Source organism: Mauremys reevesii, linkage group 2 (assembly GCF_016161935.1).
Source record: "Mauremys reevesii isolate NIE-2019 linkage group 2, ASM1616193v1, whole genome shotgun sequence".
Taxonomy (NCBI): domain Eukaryota; kingdom Metazoa; phylum Chordata; order Testudines; family Geoemydidae; genus Mauremys; species Mauremys reevesii.
Genome location: NC_052624.1, coordinates 218877771 through 218892220, shown reverse-complemented (window position 1 = coordinate 218892220; position 14450 = coordinate 218877771). Strand labels below are relative to the sequence as shown.

Here is a 14450-nt window from a genome sequence, read left to right as displayed (position 1 = left end):
GTTAAAAAATAAAAAAAGTAAAGAAAGGTTGTATTACTTTCAGTAAATGTTTTTAGGGATGTTTTTAGGGCCAAACAACTGTACATATTTAAACACTTCCTTTTACACTTTCAGTGTTTAATTTTCTGTTAGGCATCACAGTCCATAGTTTTTTTGAAGTATGATAAACATTTGAGTACTGCACTGAATGCATTACTGCATTGAGTTCAGGTTTAGACTGATAATTTAATTCTGTTAATTTACTTTTTCTTTCTTTCTTTTTTTTTTTTTTGGCATAGGAAATGTATGAGGTTGCAAAGAAGCTTTGTTCCTTTTGTGAAGGTCTGGTCCATGATGAACATCTTCAGCACCAAGGCTGGGCTGCCATAATGGCCAATTTGGAAGATTGCACATATTCTTATCAAAAGCTGCTTTTCAAGTTTGAAAATGCATATTCAAACTATCTGCAGTCCATAGATGATATTAAGCTGAAACTCACACAGTAGGTTTGCTGTTAGACTCTTCGATAAGAAAGTGCCCCACACAATCACGGCATTTAAAAATGTTTTCATGATTTTGTATTTCCACAGTTCTTAGTAAACCAGTAGAAGTTCTGAATTCTGTACATTTGTACTACTTTTGTTGTATTTGGTATCATACAGTAGGTAACTTAATATGTTAGAATATTCATTCCCTATAGCTTTCTTAAAAGCTTACTCCTGGGGGAATTCTGCACCAAAAAATTAAAAATTCTGCAACAAAAAATTGCCTACCTTAAACTTTTTGTAAGATTAGTTTCTTGATAGATGTTTTGTTTGTCCTTTATTTTAAAGCTTGGGGACAGCTGTTTCTATAATGTCCAAGATCCCGCTGCTGGAGTGCCTAACTAGACATAGTTACAGAGAGTGTTTAGGAAGATTGGATTCTTCTGTTGGGCATGGAGGGGCAGAAAGTGAAGAAACCGAAGATGAGAAGTCTGCTGAACTGGTGCTTTCTTCTGATATACCTAGAGCGCACAATAAATCACTTTTAGGCTCATTTTGCAAGTCTGTGGAACATTCAGCTCTGGACAGCACAGATCCTGGAAATGTCAAAGAAGATAGGGAATCCAGTCAAAACACTACTGTTGAGGACAGTAAAACTTCAGTGGAGCTTAACGAGACTGATCTGCCTTCCTTCAATGTCTCTCTGTTGGACTGGATAAATGTTCAAGACAGACCTAATGATGTGGAATCATTAGTCAGAAAATGTTTTGATTCTATGAGCAGAGTAAGTTCACACTTAAAAAAGATGTCTTAATGAAATAATAGGAATTTCCCATTTAATCTTTGTTTGGTTTCCAGATGCTGCTGCTGTTTAAGTAAATGTTGATCTGACGTCAATTGTTTTAACTTTGTTCCTCCTGCAACTTTCTGCAACAAAGGAGAAAATGGAGAAGAAAAAAATCAAAGGGCTGCTTAGTTTGAAAATTGGGCTATCCTGAGATTGGTTACAATTTCATGAGATTAGTTGTCCAAAATGTGGTTGGTGGTGGTGGTTTGGTTTTTTTTTTCTTTTTTTTCTTTTTTGTTTGTTTTTTAACTAAAACGGCATTTATTTTTGTGGCTAGCATGGCAACACCTTTTTTTTTTTTTTTCCTTCGCTAACTTTGTGATGTTACTTACCCAACAAAATATACCCAAACCTGTGTGAAATCAAGGATGTTCCTGATCCCACGGATGTATAACACAATTTCTGTTAAACAAAAAAGATTAAATCCTCTATCATGTTAAAAACACAGGGAAAAAAAAATTGAGCCCATTAAATGGATTTTGACATTTGTACCAGCAGATGGATATAGATATGTTCTCAGAGTAGCTTATATCTAGCTGGGTGTTCCATTTCTGTCTCCAGTAGAGAAGCACCATGCTCTGAGTAATTTTTAGATGGTTGCTTGTTAGTGACTTTATTATCTTTTTCTTGATTTTTAACTATTGACCTTTGTAGCCTATTAAAAACTCTTCCTCATGAATCCTTTCTCATTTCTTACTAGTTGTAATATGTAATTCTTAGTTTAAAACAAGTTTTTAAAAAATTTATATTTTATTTTGGGATCTTAGTTTTGCATTCATTATAGTTGTGCAACTCCAGTAAAATGCTCCCTGTAAACCAACACAATAAAAGTCTCTGGTGTCATGAGGAGGCGCGAGGGATACTCTGAGTAGGTGTTCCTTTTGTGAGTTTGTGCAATTGATACTTGAGCCAGCTTCAAGGAGTACAGGCTAAAGTCTCTCTAAATACAAGCTTATGTCCCAGGTGGCTACAACTAGTTTCATATAATCTGGTCTGGTCACTGCAAAGGAACCAGCTTTCTCCTGACCTGTAATTGCAGAGACCAACCCAGCTGCTAAATTACCCAATTTCCCCTTGACAACAACAATGCAGTTATGGAAGTGATGGTATGTAAGTGAAGATTTGACATATTTTAGATTTAATTAGAATTCCTAAATTTTATTTGCAAAGAACTTAAGTTGTTGCACCCCTTCCTGTTTGTTTGTGTGTTTGTTTGGCTTTTTTAGAAAATCTGATACTTTTCAGAATGATTCTAAGGCTTCCGTAATCAGTATTAGCTTTGTGATTTGATCACACTTAAAGAGAGAATATGTGGCGACATATTACAATACGCTATTTAAAAAAAAAAAAAAGTAAATTCTGCTTGTCGTATGAAAAAGTTTCTGAGCAAAAAGTGGGAGTCTGCAATCAGTTCAGACATTTTCCATCTGTCCACCTTGTCTGGTAAATACAATTGGAAACAGGTTCCATTTTTGGTTCTGCACATGAAAGAAACATTCTTAATGCTGAAATCTGAGTGTCTTCTGCCCAACTCCCATTGTCGATCACATTTACTTACCAGGGTCTGTATGGGGATACCTCAGGGCATATTAAACCACATTTAAATAGAGGTAATTGGAAACAGAAATTAAATTTTCAAGTGCAAAATGTATTACCTTTAATGCCGTCAATATTATCAGCAGTGTGAATGCAGCACTTGGAATGCTGAGTGACACAGAGGCAATAGGAGGAGTTTAAAGACAGCTATTTTGTTATAAATATATCGATATAAAAGCGGTAAACCTGGAAAAGAACGTATAGGTTATATAATTCTAACCATTTCATATAGGTAACATTTTGTAACATTTGTAACACAGTGTACTTTGACCCAACTTCCCTTTATTCTGTGTTTGTGCCCTTTGCCTTCATCTAGCCAAGAGACCAGCCAGAAACATTTGTCATTCAACTACTGCAATTATGTCTGACCTTTTATTACTTAACTATAATTGCCTTCTGTAAATATTCAAAAAGGTGAAAACTGAGATGATTCCTGTTAAAATAAAGTTGCTCTACTTCCAGTTATAAAAATAATTTTATATGTTAATTTATTTTGAAAGCTTTCAACCAGATTTTTGCATCTCTTCGGAGAGTAATGTTGTCCATAAGCAGAACAAATGTAGGTGCTTGATCGGTTTTGACCTATTTTTTCCCAGAATAAAAACATCAAAGCAGCATGAGAGTATTTAGTTGTAATTAGAACATTTTAATTTATGTTGTTTCAACAAGAATACAGACAACAAACAGCTGAGTGTTTGAACACCGTTGATTTAAAATTAAACTTTGAAATTGGAACTGAAAAAAAATATTTAATAGGGCTGTCAATCACAGTTAACTCAAGTGATTAACTAAAAAAAGTAATCGCGATTAAAAACATTGATCAGTTTTAATTGCACTGTTAATAGAATACCAATTAAAATTTATTGAATATTTTGGATGTTTTTCTACATTTTCATATATATTCTGTCTTGTAATTGAAATTTAGTGTAAATTTTTTTATTACAGATATTTGCACGGTAAAAATGATAAATAGTATTTTTCAATTTACCACATACAAGTACTGTAGTGCAATCTCTTTGTCATGAAAGTGCAATTACAAATTTAGATTTTTTTATTATATATCTGCACTCAAAACAATGTAAAACTTCAGAGCCTACAAGTTCACTCAGTCCTACTTGTTCATCCAATCGCTAAGACAAACAAGTTTGTTTACATTTACAGGAGATAATGCACAGTGTCACCAGAAAGTGAGAACAGACATTTGCATGGCACTTTTGTAGCCAGCATTGCAAGGTATTTACATGCCAGATATGCTAAACATTCATATGCCTCTTCATGCTTCGGCCACCATTCCAGAGGACATGCTTCCATGCTGATGATGCTTGATTTAAAAAAAATAAAAAGAAATTGTGACTGAACTGTTTTGGGGCAGAATAGTATGTCCCCTGCTCTGTTTTACCTGTGTTCTGCCATATATTTCATGTTATAGCAGTCTCTGATGATCTAGCACAAGTTGTTCATTTTAAGAACACTCCCACTGCAGATTTCACAAAATGCAAAAAGGGTACCAATGTGAGATAGTTACAGCACTCGACCGAAGGTTTGAGAATCTGAAGTGCCTTCCAAAATCTGAGAGGGATGAGGTGTGGAGCATGCTTTCAGAAGCCTTAAAAGAGCAAGACTGATGTAACTACAGAACCCGAACCACCAAAAAAGAAAATCAACCTTCTGCTGGTGGCATCAGACTCAAATAATAAAAATGAACATGCGTCACTCTTCACTGCTTTGGATTGTTATCGAGCAGAACCCATCATCAGCATGAATGTATTTTCCTCTGGAATGGTGGTTGAAGGGACATATGAATCTTTAGCATATCTGGCATGTAAATATTTTGTGACACTGGCTACAACAGTGCCATGAGAGCGCCGGTTCTAACTTTCAGGTGACATTGTAAACAAGAAGCAGGCAGCATTATCTCCTGCAAATATAAACAAACTTGTTTGTCTGAGCAATCGGCTAAATAAGAAGTAGGACTGAGTGGCCATGCAGACTCTAAAATTTTACGTTGTTTTATTTTTTAATGCAGTGTTTTTAACATAATTCTACATTTGTGAGTTCAAGTTTTATGATAAAGAGATTGCACTAAAGTACTTGTTTTAGGTTAATTGAAAAATACTATGTCTTTTGGGTTTTTTACAGTGCAAATACTTGTAATAAAAAATAAATATGAAGGAGCACTGTACACTTTGTATTGTAATTGAAATCAATATATTTAAAAATGTAGAAAACATCCAAAAATATTTTAATAAATGGTATTCTATTATTGTTTAACAGTGGGATTAATCATGATTAATTTTTTAATTGCTTGACAGGCCTAATATCTAAATATATATCCTGTGGCAGAATGCTTATTTGGTATTATATTTATCCTGAGATGACATTTTGACATGTAAAACTGGAATAGGCTAGCATTAATTTATTGATTTTTTTTTTCATTGCTATTTAGAAATATGAACCATGCAACTGATTTATGATGGCATTTCTTGCTAATCTCCTTTATGGAATTCTTCCTGTTGTTTGAGTTCTTTGTAGAGCAGTGGTTTCCAAGCTCTGGTCTATGACCATTGGTGGTCCAGGATGAACCACCAATGGGGGGAGGGATAGCTCAGTGGTTTGAGCATTGGCCTGCTAAACCCAGGGTTGTGAGTTCAATCCTTGAGGAGGCCACTTAGGGATCTGGGGCAAAAATTGGTCCTGCTAGTGAAGGCAGGGGGCTGGACTCAATGACCTTTCAAGGTCCCTTCCAGTTCTAGGAGATTGGTATATCTCCAATTATTACCTTATTACCTTATGAACTAGTATGTTCTGCATGGTGCTGGCTTCTTGCTTCTAACTGCTTCTATAGACATCCAGACATAGCTTCTTGTAAAAGCAGTTGGCAACAAGGAGCTAATGTAGTTGCTTCTGTTAGGGCTGCTGCTATGTAATCAGGAGGGGGCGGGAAAGAAACTACCATAGACAGAAGCTGCTATCTACCAATGAAGGAGTCGTCAGATCCTGCAAATGGGACTAGAGTAAAACGCAGCAGGAGAGGGTGGGCAGAGAGGAGATCAGACAGCAGGGTAGTATGTGCAGAAGAGTGAAATGAGAGAAACCGAGATCCTTTTTGTTCCAAAAGGTCAAAACCACAAACTGCATTAGTTAAAAATAATGTAATTCCCTAATACACCTCTACCTGGATATAACGCGACCCGATATAACATGAATTTGGATATAACGTGGTAAAGCAGCGTTCCGGGGGGGGGCGGTGCTGCGCACTCCGGCGGATCAAAGCAAGTTTGATATTACGTGGTTTCACCTGTAACAGTAAGATTTTTTGGCTCCCGAGGACAGCGTTCTATCGCAGTAGAGGTGTATTACTTTTCCATGTAAACAACTGTTGTAGTTGCGACAAGGACGATATATAGTCATGAATGGGATTGTAATTGGGAGGAGGATCCAGTTGATGACTCTGTTAAGAGTTCATCCAGTATTTGAAACTTTTTGAGAACCTTTAGTACAAATAGTTCATTTAGAAAGACATGACAAGGTAGGTCAGTTTTAAAACTGCCTTCCATGACGTCTCAAAAAGCTTAAAAAAAAATCCTGAAGTATTGTATCATTTGAGATGTCCTGTGGCTATTTAACTTCAGCTGTTTTCTGGAAATTAAGGCTAATTCTAATTGTTTTTTTCTTCCAAGTTCAATCACTTTCCAACTTGCTTTCTTTTTCTTACTTTCCTTATTATTATTATTATTATTATTATTATTATTATTATTATTTATTATTATTTTGGAGTAAATGGGGATCTCTTTAACTCTAGTACCTCTTTATGTTGTAGTATCCCTCCTTCAAAGTTTCATGTTGCTACATCCCACAACATTTGCAGCAATACTGGCATTTGCTACAATATCTTAGGTCCTAGATTATGTACTCCTGGCTTTTATGTAGGCATTTTCTTCATGTAGGTATTCACTTATGTATATGGTATCATAGACTTCAGAGTGAGAGTTCTCATGTGACTAAATGTTAGAGTAGTTCCCTAAAGATAATGTTTACTGAACTCTCTTGCAACACCAGGTTTGCAGTAGCTGTTGTAGATAACTTGTTATGCCACACTATCGAAGGGTGACATGCTCTATGCTCTTAATTAGTTTGTTCAGAACTGTGTTCCATTGAAACAGTAATCTTTCTATTCTCTTATAACTGAAGAATTTGTATTGAAAGGCTCTACTTTTTTTCACTAATTTTGAAGTTGAATTGGAGGAATCACTCCAAAGCTCTGTAGATATTATTCTTACTCTTTTAACATCTGTTGGTGATAGTGGGCTTGTAAGGGTGGATGAGTCAAACTTTTCATCCAGCAAAAAATTAGTGACTACTTTAAATTTAGTAAAAGTTTTAAACGTAATCCAGAGGTGGTACAGCTCTGTAACGTCCTCAGTTATTGGTTTATAGTGAATAGATGTGCCTATCTTATGAAGAGCTGTCACTTTAGTTTTCCATTTTTTTTTAAATTAATCACTGTTTCATTTTCAAGGACCTGGATTGCATAGTCTAATAGTTCCCAAACTATTTCTAATTTTATGCCACAAGTAAGAACAAAGACTAAATTGTAAAATAACAATAACAACACCAAAACAGAATATGTGGGATACAGAAGAAACTCCCAGTGAAAAACTAAATAAAAAGTTAAGGAACTGTGGGTACATCTGCACAGTAAACAGCAGCCTGCTGTAGTGAGTCTGAGTCTGGGTCTACAGACTCAGGCTCCTACGATGGTGCTAAAAATAGCCGTGTACCTGTTGGGGCTCCCGCTGGAGCTTGGGCTCTGAAGCCCACCTCCTCTCTAGGCTTCAGTGTAGACATACCCTAAGAGAGCAAAATAATTTGGATTAATTTTGATATTTTGTTTTCTCTAACATATTCATTTCATTTTTTTATTTATTTTATTTTTTTGCTCCTGCACCAATCATTCAACGTCAGTGTTGACATCATCTTTTTATTAATGAGTTGCAATCTGTTGTACACAGTGTGAAGTATTATTTTTAAAAGCCTCTAAATATATGTATAATTACAGTCTCTCTTTTCTTCCATCTTTTAGCTTGATCCAAAGATCATTCAGCCCTTTTTGGTAGAATGTCGACAAACTATTGCCAAACTAGATAATCAGAACATGAAGGCGATTAAAGGGCTTGAGGACAGGCTTTATGCATTGGACCAGATGATAGCTAGCTGCAGCAGACTGGTAAATGAACAAAAAGACCTTGCTCAGGTAAAAAAAAATTTTTCTTGGGGTGGGGGAAATAGATTAATGTAGCACAATATTCTAATAAAACAATTAAGCATATCTCTTTATGTGAAACAATTTCCAACACATTTAACTTTATATACAAGAATATTACAAAAACATGGTAGCTGTGGTTTTTTTAGGGTAGAAGGTGCATTTTCCTTATTCTTATTTTTTTGGTTACTTCTCACGTTCTAGAATTAACCTTTGGGATGAAATGTCTTCTCCTTATTTTCAGTCCATAAGGGCAAATTTGGTAATTTCATTTGGTAGTTTTAAGTTATCACGGATGTAGACATAGTACTGGGTCATTCATTCAAAAAATGTAAGGATTTTTGTTGTTTTAAAACATTGGCTGTGGTAGTTGCCAGTACAAAAACTTAAATATTGTACTTAAATAAATGGACTTTTGTACACATTAACCCACTTCCCCCTATCATTCTACAGAGTAAAACAAATGAAACTGTAAACCCTAGATATAAAACAGTGGTCAAATAAATGCACAGAGAAAATCCAAAATTACAGTTCTCACTGTAACTGTAGCTCTGACAAACTGCATAGTTTGTCAGAGCTACATATGGCCAAGTGGTCACGTTAAAATTGCTGTGGGAACCATAATTCTGAAAGTCCTCACGTTTTTGTATTTAAATTTGCAACTATTTTGATGATAATTTTTTTGCATCGTACAATCCCAAATCCTGACTAAATTACAAATATATTTAATGAAGTAGAGAATATTGTTCCCTCTGTTTCCATCAAGATTATTTTCCCGTTTGTATGTCTGAGCATTTTGGTATGAGTTGGACATATAAGATGCTAAACACAAAATCAACTCTCAGCATGAAAAAGTTAGTGTAAATTATTGAAGGGAAGCAAAGAGACACAAGGAGAAGGCGGCTATGGCCAGCAGAGATATGGAAAATAAGCAGGAGGGTGTTTTTTAAAAAATATATTAGGAACAAAATGAATCCTGACAATGGTATTGGTTCATTACTAGATGGAAATGGCAGAATTAGCAATAGTAATGCAGAAAAGGCAGAAATGTTCAATAAATATTCTTTATTGGAGGGGGAAACTAAATTATGTAGTCTCATTATATGGTGACGATAACACTCTTTTTCCATTCCGCTAGTATCTCTGTAAGATGTCAGACAGAAGCTACTAATGTTTTAGATGTTTTTAAAGCAGCAGATCCAGATGTCTTGTATGCAAGAGTTTTAAAGAATTAGCTGAGGAGCTCACTGGACCATTAATGTTGATTTTTTAATAAGTCTTACTCATAGACTTTAAGGTCAGAAGGGACCATTATGATCATCTAGTCTGACCTCCTGCACAATGCAGGCCACACAATCTCACCCATCCACTTCTATAACAAACCCCTTGAAGCACTGGGCAAGTTCCAGAAGACTGGAAGAAAGTTAATTTGCCAATTTTTAAAAAGGTAGATGAGATGGCCCAGATAATTATAGACCTGTCAGCCTGACATGGATCCTAGGCTAGATAATAGCTGATACAGAACTTATTTAGGAATGAAAGGAGGGTAATGTAATTTAATATAAATGAAAATGGGTTATAGAAAATAGTTCATGTGAAACTAAATTAATATCTCTTTTTTATGAGACTACATGTTGGTTGATAAAAGGCAATAATGTTGATGTAATAGACTTCTGTAAAATGTTTTGACTTGGTACGGCATGGCATGTTGATTAAAAAACTAGAACAATATAAAATTAACGTTGCACACACATTAAATTGATTAAAAACTGGATACTGGGTAGGTCTCTGTGCAAACCCCTGCTTCCATTCCCCCGACAGCGAAGGGGGTAGAGGGAAAATACTTTGTCACCTCTAAGAGGTACGAGTACTTATTTACTCACCCTCAGCCCTGCTCGTTGGTGGTGGCCGCGGTGAATGAGAGAAGCAGGGGCACCAGGAACCGACCCCAAAAGATTCCAAAAAGCTGGACTTCTTCAGCTGGAAGGTCTGCTCAACTGGAGGGCTCCAGCTCAGGATTGCCAACCAACAGGAAATCCTGAGAAGGTACAATTTCAACTCATGGAACACCATGTTGAAATTCAAAGAACTGGTACCTACTGAATCCAGGGCAGAGTTTGGGGACATAGTGGATAAGGACAAGGCAGTGGCACAGACCTCTTTACAGGTCTCACTGGATATGCGGACTTGGCCGCGCATACCTTGTCTTTGGGCATAGCAATGAGGAGGAACTCATGGCTCCAAGCATCCGGGCTTCCCAGGGAGGTACAAAAAACAACTCAGAAAACATTTTAAGCTTCAGCCCACGCAACGCTTCTAACCCCACTGCACAGGCAGGACATCTCAAGGAAGCGTGGCAGGAATGGCAGGCGTAAGCCTTCCCAGCCTCCACCCAGCCAGGGCCAGGGCTTGGCGTGACCATCATCAGGCCCTAAGCAGGCTGTGACGTTATTGATATAAATTGGGACCATATAGAACATGGGTTGCAACCAAGGTCCTGCAGTGGCACCAAATCTTAGATAAAGGGGGTCATCTAAGGTGTCTAAGACCAGATTATGGGTTGCTGGTTATAATTATGCTGTCTATATGTCTGTATCATTTGTAGTTAAAGTTATAAGTATTGGCTCTGTAATGTCTATAGTTTGTATTCTGCTCTGCCTCTGGGAAGTGTCCCAGACAAGCTGATGTTAGCCCGGCATAGCTGGATTGATGGCCCATTAAAGGGCCATCGGCTACACAATTGACCCAAGGAGAGAAGGCAGACATGCCTTGTGACTCAGCAAAGTATGCAGGGACTGGCCCATGTGACTCTAGGCTCCATTTTGCTGTAAATTTCCACAGTGAAGACAAAGGGATTCTTACACCTGGAAAAGTCTATATAAGGCCAATGCCTCATCTCCATCTTGTCTTCAATCCTGCTTCTGACCTCTGGAGGGACTTTGCTACAAGCTGAAGCTCTACACAAGGGACTGAGGACCCATCCCAGCGGGGGATGCATTCCAGAGACTTAAATTGAACCTGCAGTTTATTCCATCACTGCTGCAAGCCTGAACTAAGAACTTTGCCATTACTGTATGTAATTGATTCCATTTAACCAATTCTACCTCTCTTCTCTACCTTTTTCCCTTTGTAAATAAACCTTTAGATTATAGATTCTAAAGGATTGGCAACAGCGTGATTTGTGGGTAAGATCTGATGTGTATATTGACCTGGGTCTGGGGCTTGGTCCTTTGGGATCGAGGGAACCTTTTTCTTTTATTGGGGTGTTGGTTTTCATAACCATTTATCCCCAGGACGAGTGCACTGGTGGTGATACTGGGAGACTGGAGTGTCTAAGGAAATTGCTTGTGTGACTTGTGGTTAGCCAGTGGGGTGAGACCAAAGTCCTTTTTGTCTGGCTGGTTTGGTTTGCCTTAGAGGTGGAAAAACCCCAGCCTAGGGCTGTAACTGCCCTGTTTAAGCAATTGGTCCTGATTTGGCACTCTCAGTTGGGTCCCGCCAGAATCGCTCCGTCACACAGGCCTTTTGAAAGGTGCGCCCGAGGACGGCGGACCAGTCTACGTACCGTATCCTCATTCCTGTTTCCTGAACTGTCTGTCCCATTATTACTGTGCTTGGTCCCAGATAATATCAGACCACTGGGTCCTTCACACAGTAGAAGTGGGATATTCTGCTCTTCCACTTCCTCTCACCCCCTTCCGCATCTCTCTTCAGGGATTCTTCTCACGAGCATCTCCGCATACAGGAGGTCCCAACACTCCTCACCGCAGAAGCAGTGGAGGAGGTTCTTCAGGAGCTATGGGGCAAGGGATTCTATTCTCATTATTTCCTAATCCCCAAAGCCAATGGGGTGGGGGTGGGAGGGTGTCTCAGACCCATCCTCAACCTGCGAGGCCTCAACAGCTTCATGAAAAAGTTGAGGTTCTGCATGGTTTCCCTAAATGCAATTATTCATGCTCTGGATCTGGGAGACCTCAAGGACGTGTACTTTCACATCGTGATGATTCCTGCCCACAGACGATTCTGCAGGTTCGTGATCAACCACAGCTATTACCAATTCACAGTCTTCCCCTTTGGCCTGTCAGCGGCCCCACAAGTGTTTTCCAAGTGCATGTCAGTCGTGGCTGCCTTCCTAGGCCGGAGGCAGGTGCAGGTGTATCCATACCTCGATGACTGGCTGCTCAGGGGACATTGCGGGGACCAAGTGGCGAGACAGGTCAGCTTCATAAGGTCCACCTTCGACAGGTTGGGTCTCCTACTCAACAAGCACAAATCAACCCTATGCCCAACACAGAGGATAGAGTTTACTGGAGCGGTCTTGGACTCTGGCCAGGCCAGGGCATCCCTGCTGGAGGCTTGCTTTCGGTCAATGATGGACATCATACAAAGCCTCAGACGGTACACTGCTACCACGGCATGGGGCTGCTTGAGGTTCCTCAGCCACATGCTAGTATGTACGTATGTTGTACAGCACATGAGGCTGAGGCTCAGACCTCTCCAAGCTTGGCTGACGCTGGCCTACCATCTGGGACGCAGCAGCCTGGGCACAGTGGTTACCCTGCTGGTGCAGGTTCTCAAATCTCTACACTGGTGGCTCAACCCACAGGAGGTATGTGGGGGAGCCCCTTCAAGAAGCCCCAGCACTCTCTGTCCATGGTGACAGATGCATCAGCATTGGGTTGGGGCGCTCACCTGGGCGAACTACAGACCCAAGGTTTCTGGTCACAGGACGAGCTGTCTCTCCACATCAACGTCAAGGAGTTGAGAGTAGTCCAACAGGCATGTCAAACCTTCCAAGCCTGATTGCAAGGCAAGTATGTGGGGGTCATGACGGACAACACAACTGAGACATTCTACATAAACAAGCAGGGTGGGGTTCTTTCCTCTCCCCTATGTTGGGAGGCCCTCAAGCTGTGGGACTTCAGCGTAGCCCACTCTATTCACCTGGAAGCGTCTTACCTCCCAGGTTCTCAGAACAAGTTGGCAGACTATCTCAACCGATCCTTTCGCAATCATGAATGGTCTATCCACCCAGACATAGTATGCAACATTTTCCTGAGGTGGGGAGTTCCCCAAATTGACCTGTTTGCCACAAAGAGCAACAGAAAATGCTCTCATTTCTGTTCCTTCCAAAATCATAGTCTGGGCTCTCTCGCGGATACGTTTCTCCTCCCTTGGACAGACTATGTTTTGTACACGTTCCCACCAATTCCGCTCATCCTCAAAGTCTGCAGGGAAAAGGCAGTGGTCATACTGGTAGCACCAGCCTGTCTTCGCCAGCATTGGAACACCACATTGTTGGTAGACACTCCAATCTCACTGTCCCGATTCCAGACCTGATCACCTAAAATCACGGTCACCTCCATTATCCCAACCTTGAGTCTCTTCACCTCACTGCTTAGAAGCTTCATGGCTAACCCACTGGAGCTCATGTACTCTGAGTCTGTTAGGGAGGTCCTACTTGATAGCAGGAAACCCTCCTCCAGAGCTACCTCCCTGGTCAAGTGGAAAAGGTTTGCAATCTGGTATTCTCAGGGTCTTACTCCTCTGATTCAAGTGCCCATACCGCTTATCCTGGACTACCTACTGCACTTAAAACAGTAGGGTCTCTTGGTATCATTTCTCAAGGTACACCTGTCAGCCATCTCTGCCTTCTGCCCGGGAGCGGCTGACCATTCTGTCTTTGCCAACCTGATGGTCAATCGTTTCCTGAAAGGTCTGGACAGGCTATACTCGCAGATTAAACAACCAATCCCAGCATGGGATCTCAACCTGGTCCTTTTCAGGCTAATGGGACCCCCATTTGAACCCCTGGTGACTTGTTCGCTACTGTACTTATCATGGAAAGTAGCCTTCCTAGTCGCCATTACTTCAGCAAGTAGAGTGTCAGAGCTTAAAGCCCTAATCTATTGACCTCCGTACACTGTCTTTTATAAGGACAAGGTGCAACTTAGGCCTCACCCGGCCTTTCTCCCAAAGGTTGTATCCCAATTCCACTCCAACCAGGACATTTTTCTACCTGTCTTTTACCCTAAACCTCATGCGGATGGTCTATAACAAAGGCTACATTCTCTAAACGTTAGACGAGTGCTGGCCTTTTACAATGAATGCACCAAGCTGTTCCGTAAGTTGAACCAGCTGTTCTTGCCAATTGCAGACAGGATGAAAGGACTCCCAGTTCCGTGGCAGAGGATTTAATCATGGGTCACGTCCTGTATCTGGGCATGCTATGATTTGGCAAAAGGTCCCTGCACTAATGGCACATTCCACAAGAGCACTG

At 39.8% G+C, this 14450-nt stretch overlaps 1 protein-coding gene across 4 annotated transcripts in view; it reads left to right on the top strand.

The window, feature by feature from the left end:
- Positions 1 to 14450, top strand: part of RB1CC1 (RB1 inducible coiled-coil 1) — a 172336-nt gene that overhangs the window by 59495 nt on the left and 98391 nt on the right. For all 4 annotated transcript variants that reach the window (XM_039522880.1, XM_039522879.1, XM_039522881.1 and 1 more), the window contains 3 exons: positions 279 to 481; positions 813 to 1248; positions 7991 to 8161. In XM_039522880.1, coding sequence (XP_039378814.1) covers positions 279 to 481; positions 813 to 1248; positions 7991 to 8161 — 810 coding nt within the window. The remainder of the gene's footprint in view (positions 1 to 278; positions 482 to 812; positions 1249 to 7990; positions 8162 to 14450) is intronic.